This window comes from Melopsittacus undulatus, chromosome 5, assembly GCF_012275295.1.
Source record: "Melopsittacus undulatus isolate bMelUnd1 chromosome 5, bMelUnd1.mat.Z, whole genome shotgun sequence".
Taxonomy (NCBI): domain Eukaryota; kingdom Metazoa; phylum Chordata; class Aves; order Psittaciformes; family Psittaculidae; genus Melopsittacus; species Melopsittacus undulatus.
Window position 1 is genome coordinate 26,328,506 of NC_047531.1, and position 18,981 is coordinate 26,347,486.

An 18,981-nucleotide genomic window follows, 5' to 3' on the forward strand; every position below is an offset into this window, starting at 1 on the left:
TGGATTGTGACCCCACAAAAATACCTCAAATGTATGGGATCCCCACCAAAGTAATTTCAGCTGTTTACGGTACAGAATCCTGTTGCCATACTAGTTTATCTCTGAGGATTCTGTTTGTGCTGTGGAAGCACCTGCCCTTGTCAAGGATATTTCATATGGAGCACTAAAAGTATCTATTTCTTTACTAAATTTACTCTTTTCTATAGCATCAACATCTAGCTGAATTGCTTCTGTCATGTGCTCGGTTTAGTACTTCCAGTTCTTTGAAATCTGTGTAGTTTTCCATCAATAAAAGCACAGAAAGAATCCTTGAAGCCCACAGCATGTGTGTGTTCTGGTTTAATAATTTTTCAGATTAGTAATTCTGGCACTTTGGAGGTTCTGTTTTTGTTTGGTGGTCTTGTTTTGGAGTTTATTGTTTTGATTGGTTGATTTTGAGTGTGGGGTTTTTTTTTGGCGGGGGGGGGCAGGTGGGGAGAGTGTTGTCTGCAGCATCAATGGCTTTGTACAACCAGTAAATCATTAGATTTTGCTTATGGCTTTGGTGGTTCTATGACTAAAGCTAGCGAGGTGGTATCTGAGCACCTGTCTGCGTAACTTGTCTACTCACAAATAACTAGCAATATTTGCATGCAAAGGGGAAATCTGGGGATTTAGCTGTGCTGTATTCTGTGTAGTGCAGTCCATCACTTTGGTTTCTTTAGTCTTGCAAACATGGTTTGTGAGGAGTACATACATATTTTAAATACGTATCTCGATCATTTCTCCTTATGATTAAAAGGAAGGACTTCCTTGATAATTTTTAAATTACTAAATTGATTTCTTAAAAAAAATAGTGTTCAAGTTTGGGGAGGGAACAGATGTAGAAGAGCTTGCTTATAAAGAACTATGTGGCTCTCTGATAACTCCTAATAACAGACAAGACTTTGGCTAAAACAGGTAATGAAACTGGGCTCTAGTATAAATAATATATGGTAAAGATTCAAAGTAATTATACGTATTTTAACAAAGACTAGTCAGTGTGCCCTCTACACACCTCATATTTTTTGTAAGCTCTTAATAGCAAAATACCTGGGATGAGAGCTTTCTTTAGCTGGAAGAGTTTGGACATTTAGTTTGGGATTCAGCTATCTGCATGTGGTGGTATAGTGCCACTATCATTGCAATGCACTAGCCCTGTGCAAGACAACTGTTGTGCTTGAGTAGCAGTTGGAAGCCAAGCAGAGTAATCTGCAGCACTCCCTTTAGGGTGAGTTACAATTTGAAATTGATATTCACATTTTCTTATATTTAGGTGTCTGCAGGTAAGATGAACATCTAAATCCATGTTATAGCAGGGAGCATCTGGTCAGTACAGGTATTAAAGCCAGTAGAGTATTCAAGACCCACCTATTGGTCTAGAATTCCTGTTTGGTTATGAAGTGTTCAAAGAGATACAAAACTTTAGCCATAATGAACATTTTAGTGACCTTTTAGCTATTGCTGTTAGATTCATGCTTGGTGTGGTGTTATGACCAGTTGTGTTCTATTAGAATGTACGTAAGGAATGATGCTGGTTTTGTTGCTGCATGCAACCAGCCCTGAGAGAGAAAAACCCCAGTATTTTACTGCTTTTAGTTGGTACTCCACTGGCAGGTCTGGGAAAGAGGAATGATTTGGCAGTTGTTAAACACTGCTGGTGTCTTCCCTAGCCTCCTTTTTAGAATCTCAGTATTAATTTCAGATTTCAGATCTAAATTTAGCCCTCCCTTGCTAGTTAACAAATGGAAATAAAAATAAGTTCTATAAAATTTCCCAACAGATAAATCAGCTTTTAATTGACTACAGAATACTATAGGGAGGTAAACCTTCAGTGTTAAAATGTAGCTTGAACAAATCCCCCCTCTTCTCCTACCTGGGCAGGGTTTCCCTGCCCATGGCAGGGGGGTTGGAACTAGATGATCTTAAGGTCCTTTCCAACCCTAACTGTTTTATGACTCTGTAGTGTAAGACTGTGGAAATTCTGCTTGCATCAAGACAAATGGGACTTAAGGTAATTTTAGAAGCAGAATGCAAACAGATCTTGAAGAAATGAGAAAAGTTGGATGAAATGTTGTATATTCATCAGTAAAAGTTCAGGTCAGACCTTTTAGTGGCTATTTTATATTTATTTATTTTTCTTTTCAAAAATAGTGAGATTTTTTTTCTGCCTAATGGAAGTTCACAAGTGTAGAAGGCAGAATGAAACTGAAAAAAATGGCCGTAAATCACAGCTTCAATATCTGAACTCTACTGAATATTTTTGGCTATAAAACTCCAAATGTGGCATAATAACATCATCTGAGTACCTTTTCTGTTGCAATACTGAGAAAAATTGGAGTGCCATTTCCTGTGCAACAGCATATACTTGTAATGGTCCACTTGCACCGTTTTGAATCTCAGCCTTGTAGAAAGCATACATTTGGTTGGTAGAAGCTTCTGTCAATGCCCTTCGCTGGTAGGGGAAGTGGTGTCTATTTCCTGAGAGTTGGAGGGGAAAGGATTTTCTTTGCTTCTGTTGACAACAATATATGCCCTGTTTTCTAAGTGAGAAAGAACTAAAAGTCCATTTTAAATAGTGGTTATTCGTTCTTCCACTTTCAGTTTTCTGTTTCAGTTTGATAAGGCCATAGAAGTGCTCTGTATCTGAACTGTTCTTTAGCTAGTATATTAGTAGCAAATCTGAGAACGTATATGTGGATAAAGTAACTTTATGTTTTCTGATATTCAACCTTGGCTTTAAAGAAATTCAATTTCAGGGAAGGGATAGGAGAAGCTACAAGATGAATTTGGAGTTAGGTATTGCAACGAGTGTGCTTTGGTATGTCTGGCCCTGACTTCCAAGTCCCTAGTGCAGAGCAGAAATCAGAACCCTACATCAGGCTCTTAGATTGCTTTTGATAGAGATCGGGGAGAATTTCCTGTCTCTAACCAGCATCTAAAATACTGAATGGATGTACTGACTGCAGAGCTGTCTGCAGGTAGTTATTTACAAAGACAGAATATAGGTGAAACTTAAAGCTTCCTTCCTTTCTTCTTGTAGGTCTTTTGTTCAAGACTATAAAGGCATATCTCTCCACTTTGCTCACCTATCTATAAACTAATTACTTTTCAAATAGTAGAACTAAGCAGGATTTTCTGGTTTAAGATGCAACTGGAGGAGGAGAGGATGTTGGTAGCCTGGAATTTAGATCAGTCCCCCAAAAACCAGGATGTCAGTTAATTTCATGAGATCTCAATGACTAAAATATCTTGAGGAAAGGAGAATCAGAATACACCTTTCTTCCCCTCCACCCTTAATCGCTATAAAAGCTGTAACATAATCCTGATTTAGTTTTTTATGTGACTTATTTCCCTTCACTAACTGCTATATATCTATTGCTTATGTAGTGAAAATATTTGTACTTCCTATGGAGAGAAATAACTACTTATTGTGGGGGAGGAGGAGGAGAAGGAAAGCTACTTTTTAATTCATGATATTGGTATCCTTGTATTTACTTTGTTCCATAAAATAGCAAGGGGCAAGCCAAAGGAACATAGTACTTTTGTTTGGAGAACTGTGCCAGTAATAACTTGTTTTCAAAGGATATTAATTAATCTCTAGTTGTTTATTTTTCAGGATCAACAGACTGTATATGCTATTCAACTATTGGCATTTCTGATCCAGTGACATCAGCTCTTCATATTATTGTAGGTGGGTGATCACAGTTCACTGTTTTGTTATGAAAATGGTGAAAATAGCCTAAACCACTAATTCATTTAGTTCTTTCTGTATGTCTGTGAAATACAGTTCAAACATAATGGCCGAGTTGAAATATAAAATTTTTGTCTGCGATTTAAGTGATTTGGAACACAGGAGGTTAAAAATAAATTGCTTTCTCCACTGTAATTCATTGGTTTCATGGGATCATAATGTTTTGAAGCTTTTTATTTGGTGTTGAAGTTTTCAAGCATTCTCACATGCTTTTGAAAATAACAGTAAAATACAATATACTATAAGCAGTGTAAGTTATTGCACACTTTTTCTTTCTTTCTCTCTTAAAGAAAGCTATGACAAGTGCATGTACACTTGTATAGTTAGTTGCCCTTTGTACTAGTTCCTCAATTGTCCTGTGCAATTCAGTGCTTCCATACCAAGTTAGAAATGTGGCTTCTGCTTGCCCAGAATTAGCTGATAATTTCCTATTTTTACCATCTGTAAGTCATATTTAGAGGAAGAACTAGGGAAGAAAACAATTACTCTTCAGTAAATGTTTTTTGACATGTCGTCATCATTAGAGGTGCTAATGTTGCCACTTCTCAAAGTCCTCTAGTAATGGAGGACCTGAACTGCACGAGGGCTGAAGAAGGCATCTTGGCTTATTCAGTCCGTCCTATCTGCCACATGCTGAAGAACCGTAGTCACCCAGTTCTTAATACTGAATTTAAAAAGTTGTGCAAGGTAGTCTTCAGTTCAGATGACGATATGTAAGTGTTAATGACCATTATTTCATTATCACTTGTATGCTTAACAGTTACAGGTTTAGGAGCTGGTGTTGCACAAGTTTACACATGTGCTTCTCTGTTACTAACTTATGGTTAACTCTGTGCAGTGTATGTAGAGTTTGAGCCATTGGACTAGGTTTAGAGAGATGGATAGACTTTAGTTGGATTATTAAACGTAAATATGCACACCCACTGACCCCACCACAACCCACTACCACTTCAAAGCTTACCCTATGAGGACGTCAGAGAGGTGATATATGCTTTGCTCTTAGGGATTTTTCAGGACTTCACTGGGTAAGTCCTGCATCACCTTATCTGATGTCATAGCTGAACCAGCTTGGAGTGAGAGATTTGATGAGGAACCTTCTAAGGCCCCTTCCAGACTGAATTATACTCTGATAGCATGACATATCGTCTCATAGAATGACATACAAAATTAAGTACTATCTGGTAAATGTATAGATCACTTTGATCCCTTCCATAACACTTACTGCTACATGGTAAATGAATGTATATTCTTCATTATAAATTTTTAGCATTTTGACCTCTTCTCACTTAGTAGTTAATGCTTTTTAAATATTGGTGAAATTAGTATTAAAAATTAGTTTCCCTTTCTGCATGTATAAGCAATATATATGGATATATGACATATATGACATAAATACAACATTTTTTAATTTTTTTAGATTTTGTAACATTAAAGTTACTGTCATGTTTGCAGCTGCAAACAAAAGAAGTTTTAATACTGCCTTGCACTTGTAACTTTCATAGGTGACTGTCAGCCTCTGGATGTCTGTTCTGTACATCATAACAACACGTTTTTGAAGTACTGTGTGTCATTGCTGGGTTATGGTTTTTATGGAGATGTATTAAAAGATAGTGAAAAGAAGCGGTGGATGGGTCCAATGAGATATGACTACTCAGGTAACTTGTGTCATTATTGCATTTTTTGTCAGCACATGAACATATGAGAACAGTTGACGTTCTCTCCAAACCAACCTCCCCTGAAGCCTTTAAACATCAGAAACAGACTGAACCTGATTTTAAACTGCTTGTAGTACCATGTACATCAGATCACATTATGTAGAGGTTCATAACTTTGGGGACAACGTTTGTAGTGCACTCCTTGAAGTTGTGTTGAATGTATGTGACCTAGTGATATCTACCTAAGAAGTAGTATCTCTTCTGTGCTAATCATTTTGACATTGTTTTCAGTCATTTAAGTTAAGAACGCCTCTGTCTTGGACATTGAGGTGATGGAATGAATTGTTAAGTTTCTTTTTCTTCCAGCACTAATCATAGAGATGAGTGGTTTAGCCTAGTTAGCCAATATTTGAATAAATTCTATACTATTGAAAAGTATTTTTTGCCTTCTTTGATTTACCTTGTATTAGGGAAAGAAGATGCAAAAGCGGAATTTTAGTAGTATTAGGCCAGTTTTAAGATTTGATAGTTGCATATAGATAAATGTTAGTTGGCTTTTAAAGATGCTGAGTAGTAATGGCACTGTTGGCAAATGTTAGAAAGTCGAGGGGGCTGCATAAAAAGGAATGTGGCCAGCAGATCAAGGGAGGTGATTCTGCCCCTCTACTCAGCTCTCATGAAGGTCCCTATGAATTCAAACCATTCAGTGATTCTGTGTATGCAGAGGTGTTTGCAGTGTGGATTTATAATGATGTAATGCTGCTTAATATTTTTTTATATATATATATAGGCTTCAAGACTTTTCTTACTCATCATTACTATGAAGGAACAATTTCATTTCAACCAGCAAAACACACACTGGGATCTCCACGAGATAAATATACCTGCAGAACAGGGTAGGCTGATGTTTAACTCTGAATATCTGACATGCAGCCTGTACGTAAATAGATGTCACAGAAATGTTGTTTCTAATAGCAGAACACTTACTCTGAAAGACACAAGCTTGTAAAAAAGGTTTATTGACATAATTAGAGAGCATCATGTTATTAGGTAAACAGAAATGTAAAATGTAGTAAGATATTGTTAGCTGTTCCCTCTCCTTCCACAGTTTTAAGTGAAGAACAGTGTCCAGTCTAACAGCATGGTACCCAGTTACAAGGTGCTGAGAGTACTATGCTGTGTTAGTGTTGATAAATTTAATGTCTGGATGCCTCATGGCTTCTACAAATAGACTCTGTAAAAGACTCTCTACAAATTATTCAGAAGTTTTCAAATGTTCACACTGTAATTGGATCTAGCAATTCTGGTGGTTGTTTTGGTGCCACGACAACAGCTGGCATGGCTTGTCCTGAGGATATGTTCTCAGTTATCACCCTATTTAGCACTCTTTTTATAGACAGCTACAATGCTGTATAAATTCTGTGTTATTCTTCACTTGTTTCTTCAGCCAGGGAACCTACCTCAGTCTCCTGAGTGTTCCTTCCTTTCTCTTTGCTTTCACCCACTTGAAATTATGCAGCAGTATTTATTATTCCTCTTTATATATGAATGTATCTATCAGAGATATATTAGTTGTTACAGCAGCAAATGCAACAGTAGGATACCAAGGAGCCAGAATCTTTGGCCAGAAACTTACATGGAAGTTGTTGAGATACTGCTGTGTTAGTGCTGTGACATACTGCAGACCATGGTCTCCAGTACTCGCTGAATGAACTATTCTGATCCATCTGGTGCTCTGATGCAGGAGAAACTCCAGAGGGAGAAAGCTATATCCAGGTCTCAGAGAGTAAAGAGTGCCTGCTGCCTCATGTGGGATTTTATACATCCTGATAATTGTTGGAAGGGAAATAGGGCTGGGTACAAGCCATTTAGGACAACTTGACCAGGACAAGTGCTCTGCTGGTCTTGTTACAGAAAAGGAAAGTGGGGGATGTGAAAATTGAGGGCATTGCTGACTGGGAGATTACAGAGTCTAAAATCCTGAGAAAAGTAAGCAAGAAAAAAGGAATTGCAGCTCTGAACTTTTGGAGAGCAAATTTTGGTTTATTCAGGAATCTTGGCGAGATTTCATGGGAGACTGCCCCAGAGGACAAAGAGAGCCAGGAGAGTTGGTAATTTCTCAAAAGAACAGCCCATTTTGATATGCAGAAACTTGAATAAGAATGACTGATAGAAAACTAATATGAATGAGCAAGTATCTGAGAAGTAAGAGAATGTGCAAGTGGAATGTTTTACTTTGGAAGAAACCAGAGACGTAGCCTAAACACACAGGATGGAGCTGACAAGCCAAAGTTCAGGTGGAATTGAAATCAGTGAGGCATGTGAAGGGTGTTACTTCATACAAAGGGATTATGTAAGTATAGCAATCAAAACTAAAGGCTAAAGGACCTGTGGGCCTGCTGCTTAACAGTATGGCGTACCTAGTGATAAAAGATAGGGAAAAGTAATAGAAAATTACTCCTTTGCCCCACTTTCCACAGATGTTGTCTTCCCTGAGGCCTTACAGGTACCAAAGGCGTGTGGATGAGTGGGAAATGGTGGGTGTTACATACCTTAACTTTATCAAGGCCTTTGGTACTGTTTCCTATAGTATTCTTAAAACCAAAATATTGAGATGTGGTCTAATTTAGTGGATGGGTAGAGAACTGGGAACATTATTAGAATGGTTGTGAGTACCAAGACCAGCTGGCAGCTGATTACTAATGGTACTCCTCAGGGATCAGTACTGGGGCTAATACTGTGCAACATCACTATTAGGGACTGGGATGGTGGCAGAGAGTGCACACTCATCAGTTTTATGGATGGTACCAGATTGGGAAGAGTGGTTGACATGTTGAAAGTCAGGGCTGCTATTGTGAGGCTCCTTGGCTGAAGAAATGTCCAGTAGGAACCTGCTGAAGCTCAGAAGAGGTAAACTTCATGGGTGAATAGTCTGATACAATAGTACTGACTGGCAAGGAAGGCAGCTCTGCCAGAAAGAACTTTGGAATCCTGATGGACAACAGCTGTATCTGAGTAAGATGTACCTTGTGTGTCCATGCTGCAAGGAAGGCCAGCCTCCTAGGTTGGCCAGTTGTCTGTGCTGCATTTTGAGGTAGCAAGATCTTGTAATGATTGGGTAAAACAAAAAGGTTGAACTGAATAATAGTTCTGTTTTCAGGAACTGAATGGTATTTTTGTTTTCAGATGTTACATTTGCAAGAAAAGTGAGCAACAGCTGGCACAACAGCGGAAGCAGTGTGGATTAAAACATGAAGGTAATATGTCAGAAAAAGCATGATAGTGTAATTTTATACAAATTATTGTTTTTCAGAATATATCCGTTCAAGTGTGTGTGTGGTTTGGGTTTTTTAGCTATTGTGTATTGTGTATTTTTAGCTATTGTTTCTTTAAGTTTAAGAAAAATACATGTAAATATGTGGAAAATACATAAGGTGTCTACTCCATCCAAACCTCAGAAAATTCTGATAAATTGTACTGGTCACTTGTATATTTCAATGAGTTTGGTCTCTCTTCCTCAGGTAAGATATATTTTGTGAGCTAAGACTCTGTGTTCTTTTTGTGAGAAGGGCTCAACCATAAACTGTGAAGCAGTACAGAAGGAAGCAGTTCATTAAGACAGCTTTTAGAATAGATCAGGTTTAAAAATTTGTGTTTTCCAGTGCAAAAGTCACCCTATGGAAAGCTGTTTAATAAGAAAATGGGAGGCAGTGAACCAATAACAATCTAGTGGCCTGAAGTATTTGTGTACAATACCTCACCAATACTCAGTATAAATGATAAATAAGGTTTCTCTCCTCTTTCTCTTGTTGTGGTATCCTTATTCTCTTTTTTTTTCCTTCTGTTCCAACCTCTGCCTACACTTCCAGGGATTTTTTTTATAGGCAGAACTCTTTGTTCCTTTCGTTAAAACAACTGTCAACATACTGAATTGTGTGCTGTCACCTTCCTAGTTGTATCTTTGTCTGACTACTGTGTCCTAATGGGGAGCTCTTGTGGCCTTGCTGGAGTAACAGATACAGATTCAGTTGGCTGAGTTTTGCTTGTGATCTGAGTTTGTCATCTTGAATAAACCCTTCATTATACAGCAGGAAGCCTTCCCATGGGTGCTTGCTTCTGCCTTTGCTCTATTTTTTGCTTTTCTTGTAAAGCCGAGTGCCTAAACCCATAATTTTCTTGACACAACTGTTGGCCCTTATGACCTGGATTCTTATAATTACAGTTATTTTGCACAGTGTCTTTGCCAAGTTCTAGACATTTGTTAGCAAAAAAAGTATCATCATACTATATTCATTGGTACCATACAGTGTATAGATTTCTATGCCAACTTGAATTCCTGTTACACATGCTTATATATAGTGCTTCTATCCCAGCTACTGCTTTTAGATCTTTGATGTAGTCAGCAGATGGGCAGATTGCAGTGTTTCTTGAGTTGTTTTAATTTATGCCTAGATTTAGCTAAAGAAATTGCTTTACATGTTTTCCTGGGAGCTGAAAGTGATAGTAGGTGTTTTGGTAAGGGGAAAAAAAAAAACAAAAACACAACTGTCTTTTTGAGAAATAACTGTAGCTCAGAATTACCAAGCTTCTTCCTTTTGTTTGTGGAGGGTTTTTTTGTTATTGTTTTGGGGAAGGGAGGATTATTTGGTTTGGTTTTTAAATCTACCATTTTGTTAGCTTTGATGGAGCACAGGCAGGAGAAAGCCACAGGTTATCAAGCCATCAAGACTGCATTAGCCAGCATTGCAGAAGACATTAAGCAGATAATCATGTAGGATATTGTTTACTTAAATCCATTTTACTTCTGCTGGCTGGGTTTCTTTGCAGTCCAGTCTCTTCTCTGTTTAGTACTGGTAAGCAAACAATAACAATCAGCTACTCTTGATTTGCAATGAAAAGGATTTTCAATCACCACCTCAGACAAGCTTTATACTCAGCAGGGTGTGTTGGCTAACTCTCTCATTGTGTACTTGGTTTGTGTACAATTTAGGTAAGTTTAGAATGATGCTTGCATTGGCTGTCAGTGAATTTCTTTGTATTGTGCCGAAGTCTGTGTATGTGCTGAGTAAACACTGAGTACTTAATGCTGATTTCAGCAACTTGCCATGTATTTATACACAATAGACAGCTGAAATGAGCTAATGATTGCTCTATTGAATGAAGGAATTTTTTTTGGGTGACTTATTTGTGCTATTACAGTGATGCACCCCACTGAATGCTTACGGAAGCAGTTGGTCATTTAAAATGTAATAAATATCCTGACTTGATTCTTACTAGAACTGTAAAGCTTTTTTTTTAGTGAACATACTGAAATTCATACTGTATGGTGCTTTTCCCACCAGGTGAAAACAAGCTGTTACAGTAACATTCATAAGCATTCTCCCTTGGATGATTTGAAGCTTATTTATTGCAGTGAGCATAAGTTAAAAGTTAACGTGTGTAGCACGCTGTAGACTAAATTCATAATGTTTCTGCGATAAACAACAAAAGCATTTATCAGTAAAGGGTGTTGTTTTATTTTGTTGTTTGTATATCAGAAAACTTGTAAATAAGCACTTGTATAGTTCTGGACACAGATGTTTCCAGTTGTAATAGTTTCTTATGTTCTATTCAGTTACCTTCATCTCTGAGCAGGGCCTCATCATTTGCCTACAGCCCAAACAAAGTCATTCTGTAGTTTGACATTTAAGTTTTTCTCATCTCTCTTAAGATACACCTTTTGAATATGATTTAAATTATTTCTTTCTGTATTGTACTGTTTGAAAGCAACATAAAAAGAACAGCAGTAAAGCAAGCAATTCTAAAACCACTCTGGCTATTGATGTGAAAATGTTGAACTCAAGAGCTGCTTTTTTTTTTCTTGCTATTCCTGTTTAGTTTGTCAGGAGATAGAGACGATAGTGTAGATGGAAAAAGAATAAAGTTTTTGGTTTCCTTTAAGTCTTTTGTCACCTTATAATCCTGCTCTATTTTTCCCGGAGTTCTGTTTTTCTTGGTTCTGTTGCTGAAGTGTATATAGTAAGAAGTTCCAGTGAATAAAAATTCAAGGAAGCAAGTAAAGTTCAAAGAGCAAAGAACAAATGCAGCATACTTTCCAAACTTTTTTTTTCTTGTTATTTTTTTCTTCTTTTTCTGATGCATAAAGCTTGGAAGAGATCAATTCAAAATGAATGCTTCATAGGCTTTAGGTTCAATTACCTTGACAGTTGTAAAAAATGATTCTTTAATGTAGATGCAAAGTTCCTAAAACGTAAGACAGTAAAGAACAGCAGAATTCCAGTGCATGAAATATACAGCATAATATATATTTATTATATAGCATCTATAGTCCTCTTAGAGAAGCACCTTGAAAATAACTGTAAGATAACCCAAATGTGGGGAGCTGAATAACATTACATTACTAAGTCCATACCAGTTAATATGCCTCAAAACCTCAACCTTGCTGTTTTTTCATGGTTAAACTTTAATAAGCTTATATAAACAAACTTTATCATTTTTCTGTTCAGTCCTGAATTTTACTCCCATCATCAGCAATGGCACTTCAGTCCTGAACTCCAGTCTGTGTTATGGCTGCTTCATGGCTTTTTCTTTTTGCAATGAGGAAGGTGATTGTATGTAATATGAAAATGCAAAGGCATTTTAAAATCTATTTTTATCCATATTCAAGGAAATACAGGTTAGATGACAAGTCTGTGCAGTGCCTGCGACTGTTTCTTTGTTCTAGAAAATTCCTCTGCCTCTTGGTTTAGGTCTGATCTGTAACAGAACATTGTCATGTTGAAAACACACTTTCGTACTGGTTTCCAGAAATTTGTAAAGATTTATGTACAGGGAAGTTCAACTCTGTTAATAGTATTAATCTTCAGAGATTTGGGATTGGGGTGGAAACAGACTACCCAAATAACACTGATTCTGAATCTGATGTGCATATGTCAGAAATGGTGATCAGTTTTAGTAGATAATCACAGTCTGTGAAGAGAGAAGGAAACTTACTGTTAGTATATGAAAAATAGATTTATTTTTTAAAAATGCAGTTTTAGATATTTATTAACAGTACTTGAACATGGGCAATATAAACTTGTAAGCTGCCAACAGTAGTTGCTTCTTAGTGTTCTTCTGAGTAGATCAAATCATAACCTATCTCCATGCCTTTATTGATGTGCTTCAGAAGAAGAAGAATGGAAGATTATTAAAGGGAAATTTCTAGCCATTAATGCAGTAAATATGAGGTGTGCCTGTCCACGAAGTCCGAAAGGTCTTTCACCAGCAGCTCATTTGGCAGATGGTTCAGCTGACCTCATTCTAGTTCGTAAATGCTCAAGACTGGATTTTCTGCGGTATCTTGTCAGACATACAAACCAGGATGATCAGGTGTGTATTCCCTTTGGCTATGAATTCTCCAGTGTCAGTCTAAATTGTAAATATTGATATTCTTATACGAAAAAAACATTTACAAAGCAGGTCTGTTAGTTTTTTTTGTTTTTTAGAAAAAGTCTATGCATTTTGGGTGACAAAATCTCATCATGCGTACCGTTAAAAAAATCATTCTAGCTAAATCAAATGTTTGGCTGTAGCATTCTAATAAAAGTCCAGTTTTTCTAATTGAATTCTGTTTTATAACCTTTTCCGTATATCTGCTGTTTGGACAATATTTATGGTGATTTTTCTTGAAAAACTGTTCACAGCATTGCAACATAAGTGATGTAGAAATTGTAGTGAAGAATAATAAATCACTTTTGTAAACTGCGTGAAAATGTGGTTTAGAAGAAAGTTACCAGAACTGTAGTTTGGTTGTAAAGTGCAAACTTTTAGCAGAATTTTACTACATATATGTGATCAGGATATGAGCTTTATTCATTTGGCTTTAAAATTATTCTTTGTGTATGTTGTAGCTGTCACGATCTTTCCTTATGGAAAGATTCATCACTGCTTTGGATTGTAGTATCTGTTGAAACCAGAGCTGTGGCTGTGAACACACACATTTAGTATTTGTCACAACCTGATGATATTAATGTGTTCTGGAAATTATCTGAACAATGGGTTAGTGTCATAGTTAGTTATAAAAGCAATAATAAATCTCACTCTTTTAGATGCTATTCTTCTTCCTCTGTAGAAAAATTAGTATAGATTCTCTTGTCACATTGCCATTCCCTGGGACGTTTTGTGTCTGTTTTCCTCCTTCCTGCTATTCACAGTCTCCTGTTCTTCCCTTCACTCCTTCCCACTCACCCTCACTGCTCCCTTGATATTTTTGATTATTTGAAGCCTTCCTTGGCTGCCTTTCAAACTGGCTTCAACATTTATCAAGCAAGTTCATTCTGCTTAGACTTGAGACATGAGAGCATTCATGGGTGGCTATGTGCAGCTGTGGAAACCAGTTTTTGCAACTAAGCTGTTTGGACTAGCAAACTGCTTAACCAGCCTCATTGTATCCATGAGCCACTGCTTACAAGAGTGGAGTTTGACAACTTGACAGCTCTTTTATGGCTAAAAGCTGAGGAAACTGAAGACCTAGGAGATCCCTTCAAATCTGATGCTTTTTGTGATTTGTTACTGTGGCCATTCCCTTTCCAGTGCTTCCTACCTGTTTCTCTCTGGCGTATGCTGGTCTTGCAGTGCAGATTAAATGCAGGGTTGTCCTCACTTCAGGTTAGTGTCTGCCACAATAGTGGGAAACCCCTTTTTGAAAATTTAAAAAATTGTGAGGGGAACCCTCTAATCTGATTGCTCCTTTAATTTATGAAGCCTGTTTTAAAGGATTTTTGTGATATTATAGTCTGCATCCTCTAAGAGTGATGCGTTAACTGCCCTACTTCTTCTAGTTGAATTAACTAGTTAAAAATACATTCATTTTGTTAGAATACAATAATATTGCTCTCTATTATTTTTATCCTCTACACCCAGCTCTGGGATGTGATCACACTGCCGTGGGATTCTCACCTTCAGGACATTGTTCCAAATGCAGAAGCAGAAGGCTTTCAGAAAAGCCCATGTGTCTTAAGGGCTGTAGTTGAACAGGTCCTGAGATGGTACAAAGATCCAATCCAGACCTTTTTGACTTCAATTCCATGCTATATTAGTTTTTATAGGGCATGATTTATACCCCATTGACTCATAATCACAAAACCTGTTACCTGATTATCTATAACATGGCCACTTGAAGAGGACCCTTGAAAAGTAATGTTCCAATTTCGCTTTATTGTTTCTGACTTGTGCTGCTTTTTAAAAACAAAAATCACTCTCTGCCTCAGATAAGCTTCTCCAGAAAATTGGAGTGGACAGACTTGAATACAGAATGCTGCATGCTGACTTGCTCTACACTTCGAATGTATTTAACTAATTGTAATTGCCTGTTTTGATTTGTTCTTTTTTCTGTGTAGTTTGACTTCTCATTTGTAGATGTTCATCGGGTGAAGAGTTTTCAATTTACTTCAAAGCTTTCAGAAGACAATGAAAGCAATGTCACCGATATGGGAAAGAAACGGTTTGGCCAGTTCTGCCGAGATCACCCAGCCTGTTGCTGTAATATTGCTAATAGCACCTGGAATTGTGATGGAGAAACTCTGGAGAGTTCAGCAGTTGAAGTGAGGTAAGCATTGATTATTTTTCTCCATAAACATCAGCCCTTTTCACTGATTTTCAAGATGCTCACAAAGACATCACCAAAAGGTGCTTCCACATAACACATTTGAGTCTTCTGATAATAAACTTTTTTATATATTCTTTTTTGAGTCCTTTCCAGAGAATAAGTGTAAGTGGTCACTCTGAGAAAGATGGACGGGCCTGTGTTTGGATTCATACTTCGTAGGAGGTTGGGAGGCTTTTAAAAGGGCATTACTCTGAGGAACAGCCTTTCCTGTTAAACATAAATTTAAGTAAGCATCATTGTCCTACAGATGAGTGTGTCCCATACTTCGTATTTTTTGACACGCAGCACTGAGTCTTATCTCCAGCCTTTGCATATGGAGAAAGAAGTTTGCAGTTCTGCAAATAATCAAATTAGAAAGGAATAGAGATTTATGAAATTTGAAGGGGTTTTTTGATTAAATTGTTTGGGTTTTTTTGTTGATTTTGTTTGTTGTTTTTAGAACAAAGAGAAGCAAAAATACCTAATATTTACATGCAAGGGTGTCCATTAAACATGATCACTTAGCAGTCCAAAAGTGATTTCTGTAGATACTGTGTATTGTTTAAAAGCAACTCATCTAAGTGCCCCATACAACTCTGTGTGTGGGAAAGAGGAATAACCTGAGTGATGGATATGTGAAAGCATCCAACCTTCTTTGCAGAAAAGGACTCTATCAAAAATGAGAGTGCATTTTCTGTAGTCTGGAGCAAGGAACTTTGTCCAACTGCTTAAAACTGGTGGATTGTTAGAATTAAATGTGTTGTATCCATTTGTTTCTTATTAATTGATCTCTATATTTTCCAGGGTTCACTGCCAGTTAGTGAAACTATTTGCAAGGGGAATCGAGGAAACCTGTAAAGATGAAGCTGCCTCCAGACAGAGTAGTGTTGAGCAATTAACTGTAGACATTGTTCCTCCAATGGGGAGAAGAAAAAATGAAAGCTCAAGGAACTTGAGTAAATATGCATTTTAGTCAAATTGACAAGTATTTTAAACTTTTAGGTTTGAGTTTTTGTTTTTTTATGGCTTCGGTTTAGACATCTTATTGCATTGTGTCATTTTTTAAAAAACGTTGTAATCATTAAAATGTACCTTGGAGCAATGTAATCTAAGTTATGTTAGAAAAGAGAGAATTGGCATATATATATATATATGTAATCATGATGACTGATAAATTCTGTGCTTTTCTAGAGAGCTAATGTAGCGGTTGTGTTGCAATAATATCCAAATGTTACAAAACATTGGACTTTTCACTGTCATCAAACCAAGAGATCAAGACAAGATATTTTCAGAGTCTGAGGAGATGTTTTTTGCTGGGATTGTTCCATAGTCACATGTGGCTTAAATGCTGGACAACAGTGTTGTCATTCACATCTTTGTTTAGTAAAACTTTTCATTTTGTAGTTCTGACTATACCTTGCAACTTATCAATGCAATTCAAACACACATTCCTGGCTTTAATTAAGAATTTAGAACTACTTTGAAAGATAAAAGCACATCTGTATACAGATCATACCTTGTCGTATACATTCTATTTATAAAGGCTTCCTTGCATGATGCTTTTTGGGATGATGAAGGGTTTTATGACTGTTTGGATGATACCAAATACTGCACACTGCAACTGAAATGTCTTGCAAGCAACTTGCAGGGTACTTATGTAATACCAGAAAGGCACAGACAGAGGAAAATATAAATATCTTCTGAAACACCAGCAAGTTTAGATTTTTCTTTTAAATCTAAAATTAACATATGAAAAGCTTCCCTCTTCAGTACACAGTTCCTCAGAGATTCTACTACAGATGTTAAAATGTCTTTGTGAAATAAGATGCTGGAATGTTAAGTTTAAAAATATTTGATTGGAAGAGATGATTTTTTTTTTAGGAATGTTCATTTAACTAAATATGAAACGAAATAATTTGTATTGTGAAATGAAGGGAAGAAACTGGCATTTGGTAAATTATGAAATCACTGTGCTGATTTGTTTTTTATAGCAAAAACCAGACTATCATCTATAGCTCTGGAGTGATTTTTTTACGTTGTATATGGATTTGTGTATTGTGACACATACATGTTCTGTGTCTGGGCTTGGGGCTAAATTTTGCTGCTGTTGTACAGATTTATTCCTGTTTGAATATCATGTTAGCCCCTCTTGTCCTCTATCTTTTAAGTTTGTAGCTGTCTTTAAACCTTACTGCATCCGAGGGGTCTTATTTTGCATTTGAACAGCTAATGGTTCTCCACTCATGTATATTTATTGGCACTTCTGTCATTAAGCGTTTATTACTTTCATGTCTCTCATTGCGCTGTGTAAGCCATGGTGATTGGTCATTTTATTACTGAAGACTTGAAAATTGTTATAAATGGCAGATTTATTTTTTTTAATTGAAATGATTACATTCCAGTTTTGTGTAATATCAAAATGGTGTGCTATATCTTTGCTACAAAGTATTATTCATACTGCTCTACAGGACAAAAAGCACTTGCAAATGATTTTGCTTAAAGTACAGCCATACAAAGTTTAGGAACTGCGTTATTTTATTTTTTTTTTGTAGGATTTCAGGGAAATACTTGAATACTTTTAAAAAGTAAAATACTGTCGTTTACTTTCCTTATTAATGCAGTGAGTTGAATGTTGATCCAATGTTTGTCAGACATTTGTAGCGTAAGTGTTGTGTATACTGTTTTTAAAGGCATGTTTAATAAGTGAAATAGTACTTTTGAGCTAAGAACCCCATTGAAAATGAGGTTATGCAGTTCTAAAAATGCAGGGTTTGTTGGGTTTTTTTAAAGTGTCATTTGTTTAAGAAGTTCTACGGTTATTGTGGCTTGTCCACAAATATTGTGAGAGAACCCAGGCATCAAGTAACTAGTTCTTGTGCCGGATATGATGGTGCACACTCAGTTTACCAACAAACAAGGTCATTGGTGAGGCATTACAGCTATCCACATTCTCATGAGTGAAAACAGGAATAAATACTAACCAGCTCTTTCCATTAGCTTGCTAGCAAGTCCTGAGACCCTGACTTCAAAAATGGAGGCTTAATCTCATTGTGAATGTATGTTGAAATGCTTTGAATATTTTTAATACCTGAAACCGAGTGCTTGGTGTTTCAAAGTAAGCTGCAGTGAAGGCCCCTTTCGGAGAAACAAGCGCCAGAAAAGGAGAAAAAGTTGTTCCATAGTATGGTAATGAAGTGTGAAGTAAATAATAGAGGTGTTGCAAAGTAATAAAATTAAAAGATCTTAGGTAATAGAGAAGCTGTATAGTTGCATTTGAATAATTCTATTTGTAGCATACTGTAGTAGCAAAGCACCATGTGAGCTGTATAACATTGTCCAGTTTATTAAGAGATCTGTGTAAGTAATGTCTGCTTCCATTTAATTATACGTTGTTCTTTTCTCTCTGAATGTAGTCTCAGTACAAAAATTATGTATAGGAAAACCAAGTCTGATTATTATTTTTTTTCCCCAATCTTGCTGGCTTCAAGATTAGAAAATGTATTGTTTTATGATGCTAGGGCATTTCATTGAAAAAATAAAACTACGTCATACAGCAGTGCAGTGGTTTTCTTCATTTCATAATTTCATTTGAAAAAATACCTGGCTTTGTTTGACAGAAAACTGGCAGGAGTGTGCTCAGTGTAACCAGCGTGGACAGATTAAGCCAGGTAAAGAAATATTCCATAAGCTTCCATTTGCATGACTACAGCTTTATAGCAAGTGTCAGTGTGGACAAACACTAAGAGTGATGGAAAGCAGCTAGTGAAGCTGGACTTACACTAAAATAAGCAACTCAACAAAAATAAACTAAAGATTGAAAAGGGAATAAGAAAGTTATAATTTTATAATGTAAGTTTTTACAGTTATTTATTATGAAAAAAATAAAATACAAAAAATGAGAAGTGCCATTCTAAGAAGTTTAAAAT

General features: G+C 36.6%; 1 protein-coding gene across 2 annotated transcripts in view; it reads left to right on the plus strand.

Annotated features, from left to right (window-relative positions):
* Window positions 1-18,611, plus strand: part of CERK (ceramide kinase) — a 40,001-nt gene extending 21,390 nt beyond the window's left edge. Inside the window, exons 7-13 of one of the 2 annotated variants that reach the window (XM_034063166.1) lie at window positions 3,638-3,712; window positions 5,275-5,427; window positions 6,218-6,323; window positions 8,614-8,684; window positions 12,596-12,798; window positions 14,808-15,016; window positions 15,860-18,611. In XM_034063166.1, the coding sequence (XP_033919057.1) occupies window positions 3,638-3,712; window positions 5,275-5,427; window positions 6,218-6,323; window positions 8,614-8,684; window positions 12,596-12,798; window positions 14,808-15,016; window positions 15,860-16,028 (986 nt within the window). In that variant the 3' untranslated portion in view covers window positions 16,029-18,611. The remainder of the gene's footprint in view (window positions 1-3,637; window positions 3,713-5,274; window positions 5,428-6,217; window positions 6,324-8,613; window positions 8,685-12,595; window positions 12,799-14,807; window positions 15,017-15,859) is intronic. The other variant, XM_034063167.1, reaches the window with a different exon arrangement.
* The last annotated feature ends 370 nt before the right edge of the window (window positions 18,612-18,981 follow it).